A 17,954-nucleotide genomic window follows, 5' to 3' on the forward strand; every position below is an offset into this window, starting at 1 on the left:
AACTTCAGTACTGCCGAAAAAAAAGTGACTCTCTGGGAGGTAAGCAGAATGCCGGCTGTAGATAGAAAGGTGAAAGCCCTTTAGAGCCATAAAGAGCAGGCTTTGGAAAGTAGTTGAGAGCAGTGACACATCACCTGGGCAGAATAGGTGAGGTCTGAGCATCATGAAGTAGAGTGCCACTCTGCAGAGATGTGACAGTATACAGCACATTGTTAATGAAAACTCTAGGATCAAGCTGTGGGGTTGGTACTTCCCTAATATGCGTGTGACTGAAGGTGCAATATTTCCATAACCCAAAGAATTAATGGTTTAGTTGTCAGACACATGTGGAAACCTGCACTGTAGCTGATCTTGGTCCCTTTAAACCATTATGACAGATGGTGGGGGGGGAAACACTGCATTGGCGATTCTCATCTGCCATAGTTCTGGTAGCTCCTCCTTGTCTCACTCTTGAGATACTCTGGAGAAGTTCACATAGATGAGACAGTGTTTTGGCATGGAGAATGGAGATGGGGAAATGTAGTTTACATTCGCAACATTCGCAAGAGTCAGAAGATAGGAGACCAAATCCTTGCTCTCAGATTTAGCTCTCACAGTGGGTAAGACCCCTTATCCCTGGCCAAGCCTCAGCTTCCTTGTTTGTAAATTAGGAATAGTAACAAAATCTTCCCTTGTTCCTGATAAACTTATTGTGAGGCTCATCTGATAAAAGATTTGTGAAAGTCTTTGTAAAACATAAAACAGTATTTAAATGTAGGGAAGTATGACATTAATTCTTTAGCTTTACCAAAGAACTTAATTTGCTTTTGGAACTTTAACCATTAAATTATAAGCCATTGAAAAGTTAAGATGTAGTAGATTTTAGTAAATTTGAAGTCTAAATGGAAAATACTGAATTTAGCAATTTTATTTTATAATATTTGTTCCAGTGTACATTTTGGTAAACATGTGAGACCATAGAAGTCCTATTAGATAGCCCATCTCTGTCTCTAGAGGGCACCGAAGGACTCAAATGTTTACCTGAATCTTGCTCTAGGTATGTATCTACATTTTTATTTTATTGTAATTTTTAATCCTGAGAATTGTCATAACCATCTTTCTACCAATGAATGCTAAAATATTATATTTATGATAGGATTAATTTTAAGTTACCAAGCACCCAGTAATTCAGACAGCCCATTAAAAATGGTTTGTGTTACTGCCTTATTTTTTGCCAGAAATTCATGTTAGAGCTTAACTTTCACCTTTACCTAATACTGTTTTCAGAGGTACTGCTTTGATAAGAAGCCCTTGGCTCTAAACAATTTAGTGGTTGCAAGAATTGAGTTAGTAATGAGCTCTCTTCTTAATGCCAAAGGATGCAAGTTGCCAATTTTGCTTCAATTCAGATGAATAGAAACTAAAATATAAAGCTCCGATGCCAGTTACCAGAAAGATAATGGTGAGCTATGCATCTCTTAAATGGTGCGTGGCATAGCATGAGAGAGTGCGAGTTATAAATTGCCACATAGCTTAAAAATGTAGTCGATGAAGTCCCCACCACCTGAGTGACATTAAGCATTGCTTATCATAAATTACGAATGTACAGTAAAGTAAAGGAAACTCTTGAATTATCAACCGTATCAGAGCTTTGTTTCAAAGTTCTGACTTGTTGGCCTCTTTCTCCACTCCAAGAGCGATGTGTCAGCGCAGGGCAGGTGGTACTTGCTCAGAGCACCCTCTCTCTATGTTGCAGAATTTGGTCAGGTTAACATGGAGCTCTCACAATTCTCAGGCCTAAGTTTGGATTCTACAACCTAGCTTGATATTACGTAAATTTTTCTACTTTCTCAGCTTCAGTTTCCTGTAGTTTAAATTGAAATTGGTACTGTAACCCACTTCTGAGAGCCATTTTGAGGATTTAATGAGGTACATATGAAGCACGTAGTTCAGTGCCTGATACATAAAAAGTGCTAAATGGTACTAGCTGTTGTGATTATAGTCAACTTGTTAAGAATCTATGTATCCAGGCTCTTGATTGTAGCAGTATATTCCAAGGAGGGTGCAGAGTGTGGGGAAAATGGGTTTTCATTGGTACTTATATTGCAGTGTGATTTCTTTGGCTGTACGTTTTAAAATTGTTTCTAAAATCTTCTATAAATTTCATCTATTTTAGTAAGTTGGATTATATGATTAATTGAATCACAGACAATTTTTAATAAGTGGAACCTGCAAATAGTAAATCTGAAAATCGGGTTATGGAAGTGGGTGAATAAGTTTTCAGACAAAGTTGGTTTATCTTGTAAAAGATTTCTACTCAAGCAGAAGTGACCTGCTGTCTAGCAAATGGCCGTGCATGAATCTGGTGGCGACTTAGAAAATATGTATTGATAGTGGTGGTAATCTATAAGCAGTTGCCTTCTGCACGGTCTTTAAACTTTGCTTTGGCTGCTATGTGTTTCGGAGAAGTACTTAGCACTCGTTTCCTACTCTGAAGAAGGTGCTGAGATCTCAGAGCAGATCTTCAAGACCTTTGCTGGGAACTTGAGCATGATAGTCACAGAGCTCCAAAGTAAATTAGTAAATCCATCGCCATAATTTCCTGGTGGACTTTATTTTTACAGTACAATATAAGAAGTTATCTCCCGAAGGAGATTCTCTTACCTCAGTTATCCTTACACCTGATGTCTACATACGTAAGAGTTTCTAGGAAGCCAGAATATCTTGAAAATATGTAAATATCTTATTTATTATAGTGCATGCCCTGGGAATCTATCGTAGTGTGTATAGATTATGGGTTTCTGTGTACCTTTTATGTTTGTAAGTTGGATGTTTTCCCTGCTTCCTTACTCCTTTGCTAATCTGATACAGGTTCATGAAGGATTATTGGAAAGCAGAGTGTTTGCTTCAAATACTTCCAGTTCATCTAGTGCATGTGAGAGGAGAACTGTGGACCTGAGGATATACATGCTTTGCTTTCTTCCATTTGTAATTCTTCTGGTCTTCATTCGTGAGCTAAAGAATCTGTTTGTGCTTTCGTTTCTTGCCAACATTTCCATGGCTGTCAGTCTCATGATAATTTACCAATATGTTGTGACGGTAAGTACATTTTTAGCAAAAATGTCACATTTAAGTAAGACTTTTGTTTACTTTAGAGGTAATAGTATGATATGTAAAGACCTGCACTGGATGTGAGGCACATAGCAGACAAGCAGTTACTGTTATCCTTGGGGGAACTTTTGACTAGAAAAGTGTGTGACAGACATGACAGGCACAGGCTTTGTACTCAGGTCTGGTTTTGACCCTTGGCAAATATGCTTTAGAATTTGGTGGTACCTACCCACCCTGTTAGAGATGTTGTGAGATTTAGGATTGTGCTCTTAATACAGTGTTCACATGGGACAACTCATTGAGTGTATTGTTACTCATTTAAAATTTTAAAATCACATGCCAACCCAATCACAAGGGATGGATATGTATGTAATTCTGTCATTTTCTTATCACTGCCTAAGTCTGCTGCCACTCTGTGAGGCTGTGGCCCCTTCTCCTGGACTGCATGTAAAACATGCACTGATTTCATCAGCTGTGGTCTGGGATTCTTTACCCAATTGCTTTAAAAAGATTTCTTTGGATTTAGGAATTTGAAAGTCCCGTAGAATTTTTGTAAGACTTAGCATTTCCTTATGTGTATATGCATTTTCCTGCTAAGCAGTGAGAGGACTTTCGTATCTGAAAGGGGCCAATGACCCTAAAATGGTTGAGAACCCTGTTTTGTTCCCTCCTGTCTAACCCATCCTATACCTTCTTTCAAGGTAATTGTAAAATCTCTATTACAATTCATTGCAAACTCTTCTGGGGAGTCTTTTTTGTTTTTCCCATCTCTGAATTCCCAAACCTGTATTCTTTTTCATAGCACATATGAATGTAGTAAAGCAGGAAAGAAGATCACAAAAGGATTTTAGGGTCTGTGACCCTAGCTGAACGTTTAAGACTTAGTGGGACAGAAAAGGTCATTCCCATAGGGGCAGAGGGAACAGTGTGAGCTCATGCACGGGGAAGTGAAATAGCCTCATGCTCGCCTTGAATAACGGTTTAGTAATATCGGATGACCCTGGCCTTTGGGTCCCTTTCCATTCTCACACTGCCACATGTTTTCACTCATGTGTCACTAAGTCATGTCACACAGTGCTGTGTGCTTCAGGTGTACCGACCTCTATTCCCCAAATTATCCAAGGGCTTTTACACTTCGGTCTTCCCTTGGCCTTGAATTTTACTTCTGATTAGGTAAGACAGTGAACTCAAGATGGTGGGGAGTAGGGAGTAGACTTGGGGGATTTAGAAGAAGTAGCCATTGTGGTGCTACAGATCTTGAATAAGGTGTGCTGTTTGTGAGTTTGTCTAGATTGTGAGGCTGTGAGTCGGGGCCAAGTTGTCAAAGGCAGTGTGAGGGCATATATAGATAAATACTAAGGGTAATAACTAAGGGTCATGTCAAAGAATAAACATGAAGCTGGAAGAGACCTGTTCTGGGGAGCAGCAGAGTTGTGAGGTAGAAAGCCTAGGTCAGGACCAGGTGCTGTAGAGAACCGAGGGAGCAGTGATGGAGTGGAGACAGCAGCAGCAGTGGGTACCTGAGACCTGAGCTGCTTGTGTGTTTCCTGTTATGACAGGAGCCTTGTCCAGTGCACAGCCTGGATTGCAGGTAGAACAGATAATCAGGAGCATTCAGTTAGATGGAATGTGTGGGCATGAGGGAAACAGTTGCTTTGGCAATTAATCCTAACAGCTTAGCCACATGTAACATAGGATGCTTATTGTGTTTATTGAAAGAAATGTTCACTTTGTAACCCATGTTTGCTGCTGTGAAGCCCAGGAGAACATGATTTTGCTTCCATTTTCAATTCTTAACAATAAGTAAAAATGTAACCTGTCTTTCCCCCTTCCTTTCTGCAGAACATGCCAGATCCCCACAATCTTCCAGTAGTGGCTGGTTGGAAAAAATACCCACTTTTTTTTGGTACTGCTGTATTTACCTTTGAAGGCATAGGAGTGGTAAGAATAAGTGTTTATTATTATTTAAAAAAACTCAACCCTAGGATTTGTATAGTGAAACCACATAAAAATGCATGTTCCCCTGCCTTTTTTTTTGGTGGGACTGGGATTTGAACTTGGGGCTTCATGCTTGCAAAGCAGGAGCTCTACCTCTAGTCCATTTTGCTCTGGTTATTTTGGAGATGAGATCTCAAAAACTCTTTGCCCTGTCTAACCTCAAACCGTGAGTGATCCTCCCAATCTCAGCCTCCCAAGTAGCTAGGATTACAGGCATGAGCCACAGGTACCTGACTAATGTTTCCCTTTTTTGTTTCACTTGTCTTTATTTCTAGAATGTGATTTCCAATCTGGTGTTGACAGACTTGATCATTCTTCCACTGACCAGTAGATTGCTCTTAAACATATAACTCAGGGTCTCTAATTCTTTTTCTTTATAAATAGAATAATGGTATTAGACTAGATGGTTTTTAACATTGTACTGTGGAAAATTTCAAACCTTGTCAAAATTTAAGAGTAGTATTATGGTCTTCTATGTACATAACACCCAGCTTCAAAAATTTAAGTCATGGCCAATTCAGTTTTATCCATATCCCACATATTCAAGCACATCCCAAGTGTCGTATTTTATAGGCTAGATTATTTGACAGAGTTATTGTCATATGAAAGTCAAATACAAATTCGCCCTTTAGATGTGTGCATGTCAGGCTTTCTTTTCTTTTCTTTTTTTTGAAAACATTGTTACCCCAAAGCTAATGCTAAGAGATAAAGGCATCCTAAAGCTCTTAAATATCCATTTAAGTTTCTTCCAGTTTGTATATAACTTAGAATTTGTAGATTTGGGGAAAGTAAACTATTTGAATTTACTTTGTTCCATAGTTTGATGATTTGGTATGGGAGCAAAATTGCTGTAAATACCTATCTGTCTCTCTGTCTATCTATCATCTATCTGAACCCCAGACAGAATAGATTGAAAAGATATATACCATTTGACATGGGGTTTTGCTCTCTGAGTTCTCCTGTAGAGAATTTTCACATCTATTTAATTTTAATTTTTGTGTTTAACTGGTAAGTTCCGGTATTTAGTTAACTCTTGGAAATTTCTAGTTAAGCATTGTCTTTGACATCTCAGATTCAACAACTTCAGAGTCCATCACATACATTCTTACCCAGAACCAGCTTCACTTTCTCATTGTCCTTTTTTGTTAGCTTAACTGTGCTGAAACATTGCAGTAAATCCTTCTCACTCTGTTGTTCATTCCCCATTCTGTCAGTTATTCAGGCATGCTGATTCTTCTTTCCTATTTCTCCAGTCTGTTCCAGAAAGCATATTATACATACAACACCTGTAATGCTGTGTGTCACAGAGGAGGTTCAGGAAATGTTAGTTTCCTCCCCCCTCTCTTTTCTAACAGCACTGGCACGTTCATCCCTGACGAGATCTGGAAGGTCTCCACAGAATCACCCTGCTTCTTCACTCTGTTGTGCTCTTAATAGCTAACAAGCACACCAGCACCCGGATCTGATTTTTAAGCACCATTCTCCAAAGTCAACCATACTTCTTTGGAGAAAAATGTCTGATTTAGGGTGGAAGCAAATAAGTAAGATGAATGTGGAGTTTCTTGTGCTATAAAGCGGGAAAGTGCTCCAAAACAAAAGTGGAGGCCTGTGAAAGGACACAGGAGCCTTTGTGGGAGAATTCACAGTGCTGCACAATAGGAATAAAAGAGTATCGGGTGTTAGCCTGATGTGTAAAACAGATCCATGCAAGTCCATGCTAACATACACAAACACATGGGAAAGACTCCCAAGTAGTTCATGTAGAGCTGGAAAAGAGGAAACTCTTTTGGGGAGTTCATTCCCCCTTAGTCCTTGAAATATGGGCTGGATTTAGAGACTCACTTTCAATAAAGAGAGTATGAGGAGGGAAAAGAAAAGTAGCTTTACAACAGAGAATCCTGGGAAACAGCTAGGTAGGTTGCCATCAGGATAACATGTCTGATGAGAAGAGCGCTTCCTCTCTGTGGTGTCCTCTAAAACCTGTAATACCAGTCTAATGACTAGGAAAGTGTAGACAAACCCACGTTAGAAACGTAATGTAAAACAACTAATACTGCTCCAAAAATGTCAAGATAATGAAGAACAAGGAAGGATTGAGAAACTCATAGACCAGAGGAGACTAAGGAAGCAAGGTGATTTTTCTGCATGAGAGCCTGAAACAGAGAAAAGGCATTAGTGGAAAACTAATGAAATTCAAATGAAGTTTGGAGTTCAGTTACCAGTCATGCCAGGGTAATAGGAAAGGTTAACAGCAGGAAAGCTGTGTCGGGTGTGTATGAGGTTTCTGTGTCTTCTTTGCAACTTCTTTGTAAATGTAACTTACTCTAAAATAAAAAGGTTACTTAAAAAACTGATAAGTTTGTCTGCTAAGAGCAGGTTTTCAAATCTTCTTAAGAATTAAAAGTATGTAGTATAAAAACACATAGCACATAGAAAAATACCTAACAATTATATGTGTCGTCTTCAAAGAAAAAATTTGTATATAGACCAATTTGTATATATGAGATGCTGTTATTTTGAGATATTTGTATTCTGTGTCCTTCAAAAAATAATTTCATCCTATTTTTAGGTCCTTCCATTGGAAAACCAAATGAAAGAATCAAAACGCTTTCCTCAAGCATTGAGCATCGGCATGGGGATTGTCACAGCTTTGTACGTTACCTTGGCTGCTTTAGGATACATGTGTTTTCGTGATGAGATCAAAGGCAGTATAACTTTAAATCTTCCCCAGGATGTGTGGTAGGTGAATATAAGTTTGTGAATTCTAGTTCACATATTTTACAGATAGACCAATATTTGATGGGTGTATGATTTAAACATTTAAAGTTTTTAGTGTGATTTGTTTGTGTAACCTAGAGTTTTTTCATAATTCTCAGAGGAGACCATTTATGAATCCTTTTGGGATTCTTTTAAAAAAGGATTTAAAAATTGTAAGTCACTCTAAATTTGAGGCAAGTGTAGAAGCAGACCATGGGTTCATCCAATATGAAGACACTTTAATAAAAATATTAGTAACTTCCTTTGCTACCAAAAAACCAAACACTGTGCATTTCTAATAAAATAAACTATCCCATAATTTTATGGTCGTTCCTCTTTTACTGGTGAACTTTATATTGTTTGTACCTCAAGTCCTTTAAGAGTCTAGTTGGGGCTCACTCTAAATGATGAAATGATATACCTGAGTGTTTTCTTTAATATTAAAGCTATTGCTATGCTGAACAAAGCAATTTATATGGTTTTTCCTTCTTCCAGAGGTTGTTCCTTGGAAACTTTAAAAAGATGTTGTCCGTGACTATTACTTTACTTATAAAATGAAATGGAATGCCTTAGATTTGATAAATGCAAAGAACAAATGCTGAATTGATTACTTAATTAGATAGCACTACTCCTTTAGCTACTTGGATAGAAGACTGAAACCTAGATAAAACCAGCAAGAGCTGAAATGGTATCTCCAGTGCTTCCTGATGAGGGTTTACCACTTACTCATCATTCAAGCCCTGGAGTCAATTAGAAGAAATTGCGTAAGAAGCCATTTATGACACAGGGAATGTGATTGGGGTGGTTTCTGCTTATATAGGGGCACGTGTGAAGTATGCTTATCTTTTTATAAAATAAGAGTTTTCTTTTAGCTGACATTTTATAAATGTATTTCATTTATTATAAAATGGAGACATGTTTCAAATGTTATAAATATGGTACAAGCTGGAGTCATTGCTATAAATAAGACATAGTTGTTTAGCAGCCATTTAATTAACCCATGTCATTCATTATATCATTTTGTATCCTTCAAATGTGCTTTTTTTCCTCTTTATAATATGAACAAGAAGCTTAGGAAGGACTAGACGCTTTAATCAACAATTTAGTATAAGAGTGATGGCTAAGAAATGTAGTGTAGCTCATCTTTTTGAATACTGTGCAGACATAATACCATTTAGACTGAATCTTAAAAAGCATGCTAAATTTGACAAGTATTTTGTTACTTTGGTTTTTTGATCGACAGTACTTTTATGTATGTATGAAGTACAATGTGATGTCCTGATGGATTACACACACATGAGGCAGTGGTCAACTAAGGTTAATTACAAATTTATCACCTTAAACCTTCATTATTCTCCATGCTTGTACATTCAGATTTTTTTGCTTGAAACTATTTTGAGATAATGCATGATTATTAATTATACTCACTCTCTGTGATTGTTAGTTTCATTGGGTTCGTAAGGCACACCTTGGGTGTTCCCAGAGAAGATTAGCTCGTGAGGGCTCTGACCTAATCAGTGGATCTGTCCCTTGATGGATGCATACAGTGATGGCATCATGGGGTTGTAAAAGGTAGGAGATAGGGCCTAGTTGGAGGAAGTAGGTCGCTGATGGCCTGACCCCCTCTTGCACCCCCTTTGCTCTGCTTCCCGCCTGCCATGATACAATCTGTCCCGACCATGAGCTAAAATAAATCTCCCTTTATGTTGTCTCTCAGGTATTGTGATCATAGTGATGCAGAAGCCCGACTAATACATCCTGCTATGCCATAGACCACCAGAGCTTACTCTCTAGCAAGCAGTAACATTACACCCATTGACTGCCTTCCTCATCCAGCTCCCCTGTTCTTCTCAGTAGTCTACTCTCCACTCTGTGAGATCAGTTGTTTAGATCCCGTTACCAGTGAGGTCATTCAGTATTTTTCTTTCTGTACCTCTTATTTAACATACTGTCTTCCAGGTCCATGCTTGTCATGATTGACAGGATTTCATGCTTTTTATGCTAAATAGTATTATATTAAGTATGTGTACGATAGCACGTTTTCTTTATGCATTTGTCTGTTGATGACCATTGATTCCACATCCTGGCTACTGTGAATAGTGCTAAAATGAACATGGGAGAGCAGGTATCTTTTTGATGTATCAAGCACTGGATTGCTGGTTTGCACAGTAGTTGTATTTTTGTTTTTTTGGGGAACTTTGAGCTGTTTTCCATAGTGGCTGCCAGTGTTGTGCAGATTCTTGCCAGCACTTCTCATCTTTTGGTAATAGCCACTGTAAGTGGAGTAAGGTGGTATAATCTCACTGAGCATTTTCTTTTTTTTTTTTTATTTAGAGAATACTTTATTAGTTTTCTGTAATCAAACCCACGTAGATAAGACCTTACATATTTAATACAGTGCGTTACCCCTGTAGAGCATTTTCTTCATATATCTGTTGGCCATTTGTATGTATTCTTTTAAGAAAATTGACAGGCTTAAAAAAATTTTTTGGCTGTAATGTGATGAACTCAGTGCCCAGTGCTTGCTAGGCAGGTGCTCTACCACTTTATCCATGTCCCCAACCTTTTTTGCTTCAGTTATTTTTCAGATAGAGTCTTGTGCTTTTGCCCAGGCCAGCCTGGACCATGATTCCAGTGTTTAAGTCCTCCTATGTAGATGAGATTACAGGCACACACCGTGACATCTGGATTATTTGTTGAGATGGGGTCTCAATAGCGTTTTGCTTGGCTGTCCTCAAATTGCAATCCTCCCAGTTTGCACCTCCTAAGAACCAGGGATTACAGGCATGAGTCATTGTGCCAAGCCCTAAACAGGCGTTTTTAATGTCAAATATAAAATGTAGGTAGAAACAATCTCGCAATTTTTTGTTTCTCTTACTCTCAAAAGCATTTAAGGAAAATCTTAATCAGAGAAGGGACTGAAGTGGAAGTATGGACCCATTCAAGTTAAGATATTTTTATCCCCAGACAGCTAAAAACATGAAGGAGCAGTGGACAAGAATAGGGGGAGTTCAGTCTTGAGGTAACACGGTCCCTGCAGTAGCTCCAAGTGGCCCATCTCTTTGCCGCAGCCCCTCCGCACCTCTCACCTCCTCTCTGGTCCTCTGAATCTCCTGTTAGAATGGAATTAGCTGTGCTCTCAATTACAAGGAGACTGTTAGGCCATAGTTGCACTCAAGGAAAGTCTAGCAAGTCTCCTGATTTTTCATCTAGAAAAAAGCCTACAAATATTATTGTAAGAAATAATAAAAGCCTGGGGCAAACGGGAAAGCAAGTCAAGATAAATACTTCCTTTCAGAGAACTTCTGTTCGCTAATTGCTGTTCATTACTTCACGATGGAGATAGGCTTTGTGTGGCTTGCAGTTGTGGGACTGTTAATATTCACCCTGAGGACAACACAGTCTGTGGCTGCACTGGAGTAGAGTGCAGATTCTTGTAGTTACAGCCTTCTATAACGCGAGAGTGACTACAGTGACCCTGGGGTACTGTCTGAGATTCTTTTCATAATATGCTTCCTGCCTTCTCTTTCCGTGTTTAATTGAAGCGGCCATGGAAGGCACAGTGTACCACTGAGTGTGAAAGAGGATGGCCGTCACCAGAGCGACCGAGGGAACTAATGTTAAGAGACGCCAAACAGCTTTTGAGGCCAAACTGATTGACAGTCTGCATCTGTAAGGGTTTTCTTCAAGAAAAGATTGAATTGGAGAGAAACACTAGGGTAAAGGAAGTGTGGCTTAGAGAAGCTCCAAGTTATTGATATTCTCAATCTCTCTGACATATCTCTTTAAAAAACTTTATGAGCAACACTGTTCAACGTAATAAATTTGGCATGTGAAGTGAAGAGTGTGATTTAAAGGTGATAATGAGGCAAATTCATGATTCTGAGCTAGATAGAACCTTAGCGTGCGAGGATGGGCTCTGCACCTTCCAGGTCTGTGTTCCCCATCGTCCTGCCATCTAGACAATGACTCACACCCGGGAGGCACTTGGTGCAGAATGACTGAATACTGTTCAGGTTTAAAAGCACTTCCCATGTGAACAAGACACCACCTCTAGTCCTAATCAAGAAGTGTTTTAGCAGTGTTTTTCCAAGTTTCTCTGTAAAGTAACTAACTTTCTGTTTTAAGAAATACCTCAGATAATAAACTTATAAAGTGAAAAAGTAAGGAAAAATCTATTTGGCTTTCAGTTTTAGAAATTTCCATCCACGAGTAATTGGCTCTGCTGCTTTGAACCTGTGTTGAGGCAACACATCATGATGAGAGACAGCAAAGCGAAGCCACCCACTCACCTCAGGGCCCAGCAGTGGGAAAGTTGAAGAGGAAGGGGCTGTGTTCCTCTGCTCTTCAAAGGCAGCCTCCCCCCATGTCCTGAAGACCTCCCACAAGACCCCACCTCTTACAGGTTTCACAGCCTCCTAAAAGTCCCAAGCTGGGGACTAAGCTTGTACTACATGGGCCTCTGGGGCACACTTACCAAAGTATAGCAGTAACCGAAATAGAGGAAAGAAAAAGGCAGTTCCCCTGGGGGCAGTACCACAAATGGCCTACTTTCAGCACAGCATCAGTTTGCACTCTACTGTTAAACACTGCACCTTTTAGGCTGGATGTGGTGGCTCACATCTGTAATCCCAGCTACTTGGGAGATGAAGATTGAGAGGGTGTGCTGCCAGCCTGGCAAAAAGTTAGCAAGACACCATCTCAACATAAAAACTCCATGTGGTAGTTCATTCCTATAATCCCAGTTACACAGAAGGCATAAATAGGAGGATCACTGTCCAGAATACCCCAGGCAAAAACAGGAGACCCTGTCTTTAAGCTAAAAGTGCTGGGAGCATGTTGTAAGCAGAAGGAATAGCAAATAGCATTTGTGTTCTGTCTTAAGGAGGCCTCTCAGGTGATGACATACCTCATAGGAGCAGAGACTTTTCTTTGTTTCTTTTTGTTGTAGTTTCATTTCTTCACTTTCGTTTTGTGCTGCCCCCACCCCTGTACAGGAGGGATGAACTGAGGACCTCATGCTTTCTGCACTGGTGCTCTACCACTTGAGCCACTCCGAGAGCCCTTTTTATGTTGGTCGCTTTTGGGATAGGGCCTCCCTTTATGACCTTGATCCTCCTATTTGTGCTTTCTGCTAGCTGGGGTAACAGGTGGGCAGCACCACACCTAGCTGTTAGTTGAGATGGGGGCTCAAGAACTTTTTGCCTGGACTGGCAGGGAGCTGTAATCCTCTGATTTTCTTCCTCCCCAGTAGCTAGAATTAGAGGTGAAGCCACTGAGATGGCTTTTTTCTTTTCCTTTTTTTTTCTTTTCACCAGTCAAAAACATAAGATCCATTCTTTTTACCTTTTCCCATCACAATTACTTTGCCTACTTATTTGGTTTTAGTCAGTGGCTTTTTGAACTGCAACCCATAGTAAGAAAGGAAGATAAGTTTTACAGAAAAACCCAGTGTGTCTGTGTCTGAGTTTCTGCGTGTTTATGCGTTCACACATAAAATAACTGAAATAAGTGAAAGGTTAAATAAAAGTCATTCTGGTGTTTTCTGTCCCCAGCTATAGCATTAGGAAAAACTCCTCACAGCCTATGGATTGGTATCATAACACATGACTGTGTGAGCTAGAATTTGAAAAGTACTGGCTTGGAATATGTTCACATGCTAAATCAATTGACCACCCGTAAACTCTACTAGTGAATATGAAAGGCGTAGGTTTTCATGCTGACTGGCAGTAAGGTGACTGCCTTTGTCTGGTGTGGCATTCTTTGTGAAATGTGCATTGGGCAGGAAAAGAGGCGATGGGGTAGATAGGCATTTTATAATTTGTTAAAATAATTGTACTAGGACTTCATTTTATAAATCCTTAAACAGGATAGAGCCCAAGTCTGAGTCCCTATCTGTAGCCTGCTAGAGCTCGGAGTCTGAACAGTGTGGGAAAAAACTGATGTGTAGTGGCAAGAAATCCAGCTGCCTTCCGTGATGTCCTGGTAGTCAGTGGGCCAAGCTCAAGGAGGTTGGCACCTACGTGAAGGTATTTAGGAAAGAGTGGATTCACCAAGAGGCACCAAATCAGTCAGTCAGTAATAACTATCTAAGTAAATGTGAGAACACTGAAAAAGAAGATTTGTGTATCCTCACAACCTCTTAGTAATCAACTTCTGATATTAAAGTTGCTTGTAATGGGGGATCTGGCGCAAACTGCCTCTGGTATGAAGATGGCTGGTATGAATTATGTTAGACTTGAAATGAAGGGTGTCTACCAAAGTCATCATTAATCCAACAGGTATTTACTGCATGCTGAGTATGTCCCAAGTTCTCTTCACTCTAGAGATACCGAGGGAATAGATAAAAGCCTTGGTAAAGCTTATGTTCTAGGGAACATGTTGAAGATGGTTACTGGATTATAGCTAGTCCTCCGTTGGTGTGACTTTTCCTCTTGACAGAGCTAAGCTGTCAAGATTCTCAACCTGACTATGATGAAAGAACAAAGAGGGAAAGTGAGTTATCAAGTATTTCAAGGCTAACTTCTGTATTCAACCTTGAGAGAAAGAATCAGCCAACAACCGACTTCCCAAGTTGGTTTTTAAAATGTAAGGTGTCCATATGATTAATTAACGTTAATATGTGTCACCTACTAAATGAATTGCAGTCCTGTATAGAGAAGACCAAAACAGTCTCAAGTCTTAGGAACTTTGGAAGTGAGCTTCAAAAAGCAATGCAATTCTTTTAAATTAATAATAAATTAATGAGAGCATTCATTTAATTCTCTGCAATTGCATATCAGAGCCTGTGAACCAGCAACCTTTTGGTTTTAGTTTGTATATTTTCAATAACTTGAATTTAGAGTTATTTAACTTTTAAGCCTCAAGCTGAGAAATGCATCCTTAGCTAATTTAAAATTAAGATTTATTTTTGATAGCCTAAAGAATTCCTTTATTTCTTACATGCTGTATTTCTACTAAGCCTTATTTCTTCTCATGTCTATGATTACTACATTGTTACAAAAGGAAACTTAGGATTCCTTCTTGCTTGGCCATCAGTTAGAGAACTGGTTATAATCCTTACTGCTTTAAGTTTTTATTGTTGCATTTATTAAAGTCAAGCTGGTTAAATTACATATTTTATTATTTTAAAAACAATTTTATTCACCTAGTTGTGTGTAGATGACACAGGACAACTTATTTAAAACATAATCCTGTAGTGAATTTTTGTAATGACTAAACTATCCCTTGATTTATTGTTTTTGTTCATTTGAGTTTTTTATGTTTGGTTTGGTGAAAGTATACTAATAACATCAAATATTGAGCCTTTTCTGTAACAAAGATTTGTTGCTTATATAATGTTTTACAGAATGGATTTATCTCACTGTAATTACACTATTACATGACTTAAAAGTGTCTGATGATAGAATTAAGTGTGTAAATACTACAGTTACACAGTGTTCCTCCAGATGATTTCCAATGTTATTTCTCTTAATTTACTACTGATAGCTTGGATTATTGAAAAGGATCACTGAGAAAAACTAGATTCCAAATGGAAAGTTGTTTTGGATGGTGAGGTTCTGGTTATGTTTATCTGGCCTTATCTGACTTTTAGCCGTATAGGTATGAAGTTAGATTTGTAATTTCAAAGCAGTTTTATGACTAGCTTCCAAAACAATTTGAACAGAAAATGGTAAGTAATAGCTTCAGTTTCTATAAAAAATACAGTGGTAACTTAGTTCCAAATTAATCCTACATCCTCTTGAAAAACAGAGAGAGTTACAAGGAGAAGGGATTAAAAAACTCATGAACAAAAATTAACAAATAGAGAAACCAGTAGACTGCAAATCAAGATTAAATTACAAAAAGGACAAATTAAACTGTATGTATAGGTACAGACATATAGATACCTCACAGAATGTTTAGTAAAAGACAAAGAAGGTAGAAGTGTTGAGAAACAAAAGGAAATGGACTTAGAAATACAGAGCAGGATAACAAGGATTAGAGAGAAAATGGTAGCAATGGGAGACCAGCATGGACAGCTGCCAGCTGCGTAATTGGACGTCAGAGAAGCAGCATGGTGGCAAGATTATGTCTGGAGGCACCGGTAATGTCCACAGCTTCCAGAGGAACAAACTCCAAACCCTCAGTAAACCACTCAGCAGATGATTTAAGGATGAATTGAAGAAAGAATATAAGACTAGGTTTTTGCACATCTGCTGTGGGTACCTTTTGGTAAGATCAAGATACCGTCAAGAAAGCAGCAGATTAAAACTTACAGAAAACTTGTGAATGACTTAGAAAGATAATCCTGCTCACAATACTGGAGTATGCCATTAGGTAGGAGGAGTAAATTCTCATGTTCTATGGTACAGTAAAGTGACTGTAGTTTATAACAACTCACATAGTTCATGAAGAGCTAGAAAAGAGGGTTTGGAAGGCTCCAAACACAAAGAAATTATAATATTACTTTTTAAGCACAACTTGACTTACTGAAAAAAATCACTTCAATTTGAAGTAATTTAGATAGGAAAGTTGTCAAATTAAGTAGAGTTACTATTAACCCTTTACTTAACTTCCTCTGATGTTAACAGGTGTATAAGCATAATGCAGTTACTAAAACCAGGATAATAGCATGGATACAGTGCTACAATTTATAGACCTTACTGTAGTTTTGCCAGTAATAGCCTTTTGTGGTCCAGGAGTGAATCTGAGGTTCCACTTTAATTTAGTTGTCATGTCTTCTTAGTTTTTTCTAATCTTGGTAAGTCCTTGCCTTTCTGGATCTTGATGCTTTTGAAATGCCAGTAGTTTTTGTAGAATTTTTGAAATGCCAGTAGTTTGGGTTTTTCTGGTGCTTTCTTGTGATTGAAATTAAGCTTTTTTTTTTTTTCTTCCTTTTTTCAGACAGAGTCTGACTGTATATCCCAGGCTGGCCTCAAACTTGTGGTCCTTTTGTGTTATCCTCCCAAGTACTGGGATTACAAATGTACAGCACCACATCTGGTTTAAAGTTAGGCACGTTTAGCAAAAATACCACAAGACTGATGCTAGGTACTACATCCCAGTACCTCTATCTCTTATTGGTTGTCAGCTTTGATAACTTGGTTAAGGTGGTCTCTGACATATTTCTGTACTCCAAAGAACTGTTTTCCTTTTATCATTATTGTGTTAGGGAAGATACTTTTAGAGTTTGTAAATATCCTTATTCAGTTTTTTTTTCATCGTAGGGTTGGAGATCCAATCCAGGTCCTTGGGCATGCTAGGCAAGTGCTATACCACTGAACCACATCCTAGGTCTTTGACTTTTTGGAGACAGCATCTTGCTGTGTAGCCCAAGCTGGCCTTGACTAGCAGCCCTCCTGCTTTAGTCACTCTAGTGCTAGGCTTGAAGTTGTGTACCGCCATATCTAACTCATCCAGTTTTTGACCACAAGTTTTAGTCTCCTTCAGCGACTCTTCTTGCTCAGTGATTATAGTGGTGTTTGCATAACTGTGATGTGCTGTTTCCATTGTTGCTTTTATATCAGTTAATTGGAATTCTATTGTAAACTATCTCTTACTTACTCAAACCATACCACCCTGTTTTTTGTATTGTAGAATGAGCTGTGTAGGAGGCAGAATAATGGAAATGCTTTGGAAATAAACTACCTGAACTTACTTACAGTGGAAAAATAAAGTTAAACTGTTCACAAGTGATAGTCCAGGAAAGATCACTCTCTGTTCTAGTTTGTTTTGTTTCATCACTCAGAGCAAAATATTTTTCCACAAGCAGTAGTTTAGAATCTGACTTCTGTTAATTACATTTACTGTATTGAAAAGATCTACATTTAGTATTCATGTAAGTGCCAAACATTTAAATTTAGAAGAGCATGTATTTCTGTTTTCTAGGTGCTGGAGCAATCCTCATTCCTCATTTAGACATTGTGATTTCCTTTGTTGGAGCTGTGAGCAGCAGCACGTTGGCCCTGATCCTACCACCTCTGGTTGAAATCCTTATATTTTGAAAGGAGCATTACAACATATGGATGGTCCTGAAAAATACTTCTATAGCATACACTGGAGTTGTTGGCTTCTTGCTAGGTACATACATAACTGTTGAAGAAATTATTTATCCTAGTCCTAAGGTT

The 17,954-nt window shown here is 38.6% G+C and overlaps 1 protein-coding gene across 7 annotated transcripts in view; it reads left to right on the forward strand.

The window, feature by feature from the left end:
• LOC109679539 (neutral amino acid uniporter 4-like) overlaps positions 1-17,918 on the forward strand; it is a 44,831-nt gene extending 26,913 nt beyond the window's left edge. For all 7 annotated transcript variants that reach the window (XM_074084593.1, XM_074081560.1, XM_074081773.1 and 4 more), the window contains 4 exons: positions 2,851-3,078; positions 4,933-5,031; positions 7,658-7,827; positions 17,716-17,918. In XM_074084593.1, the coding sequence (XP_073940694.1) occupies positions 2,851-3,078; positions 4,933-5,031; positions 7,658-7,827; positions 17,716-17,815 (597 nt within the window). In that variant the 3' untranslated portion in view covers positions 17,816-17,918. The remainder of the gene's footprint in view (positions 1-2,850; positions 3,079-4,932; positions 5,032-7,657; positions 7,828-17,715) is intronic.
• The last annotated feature ends 36 nt before the right edge of the window (positions 17,919-17,954 follow it).

This window comes from Castor canadensis, chromosome 1, assembly GCF_047511655.1.
Source record: "Castor canadensis chromosome 1, mCasCan1.hap1v2, whole genome shotgun sequence".
Taxonomy (NCBI): Eukaryota; Metazoa; Chordata; class Mammalia; order Rodentia; family Castoridae; genus Castor; species Castor canadensis.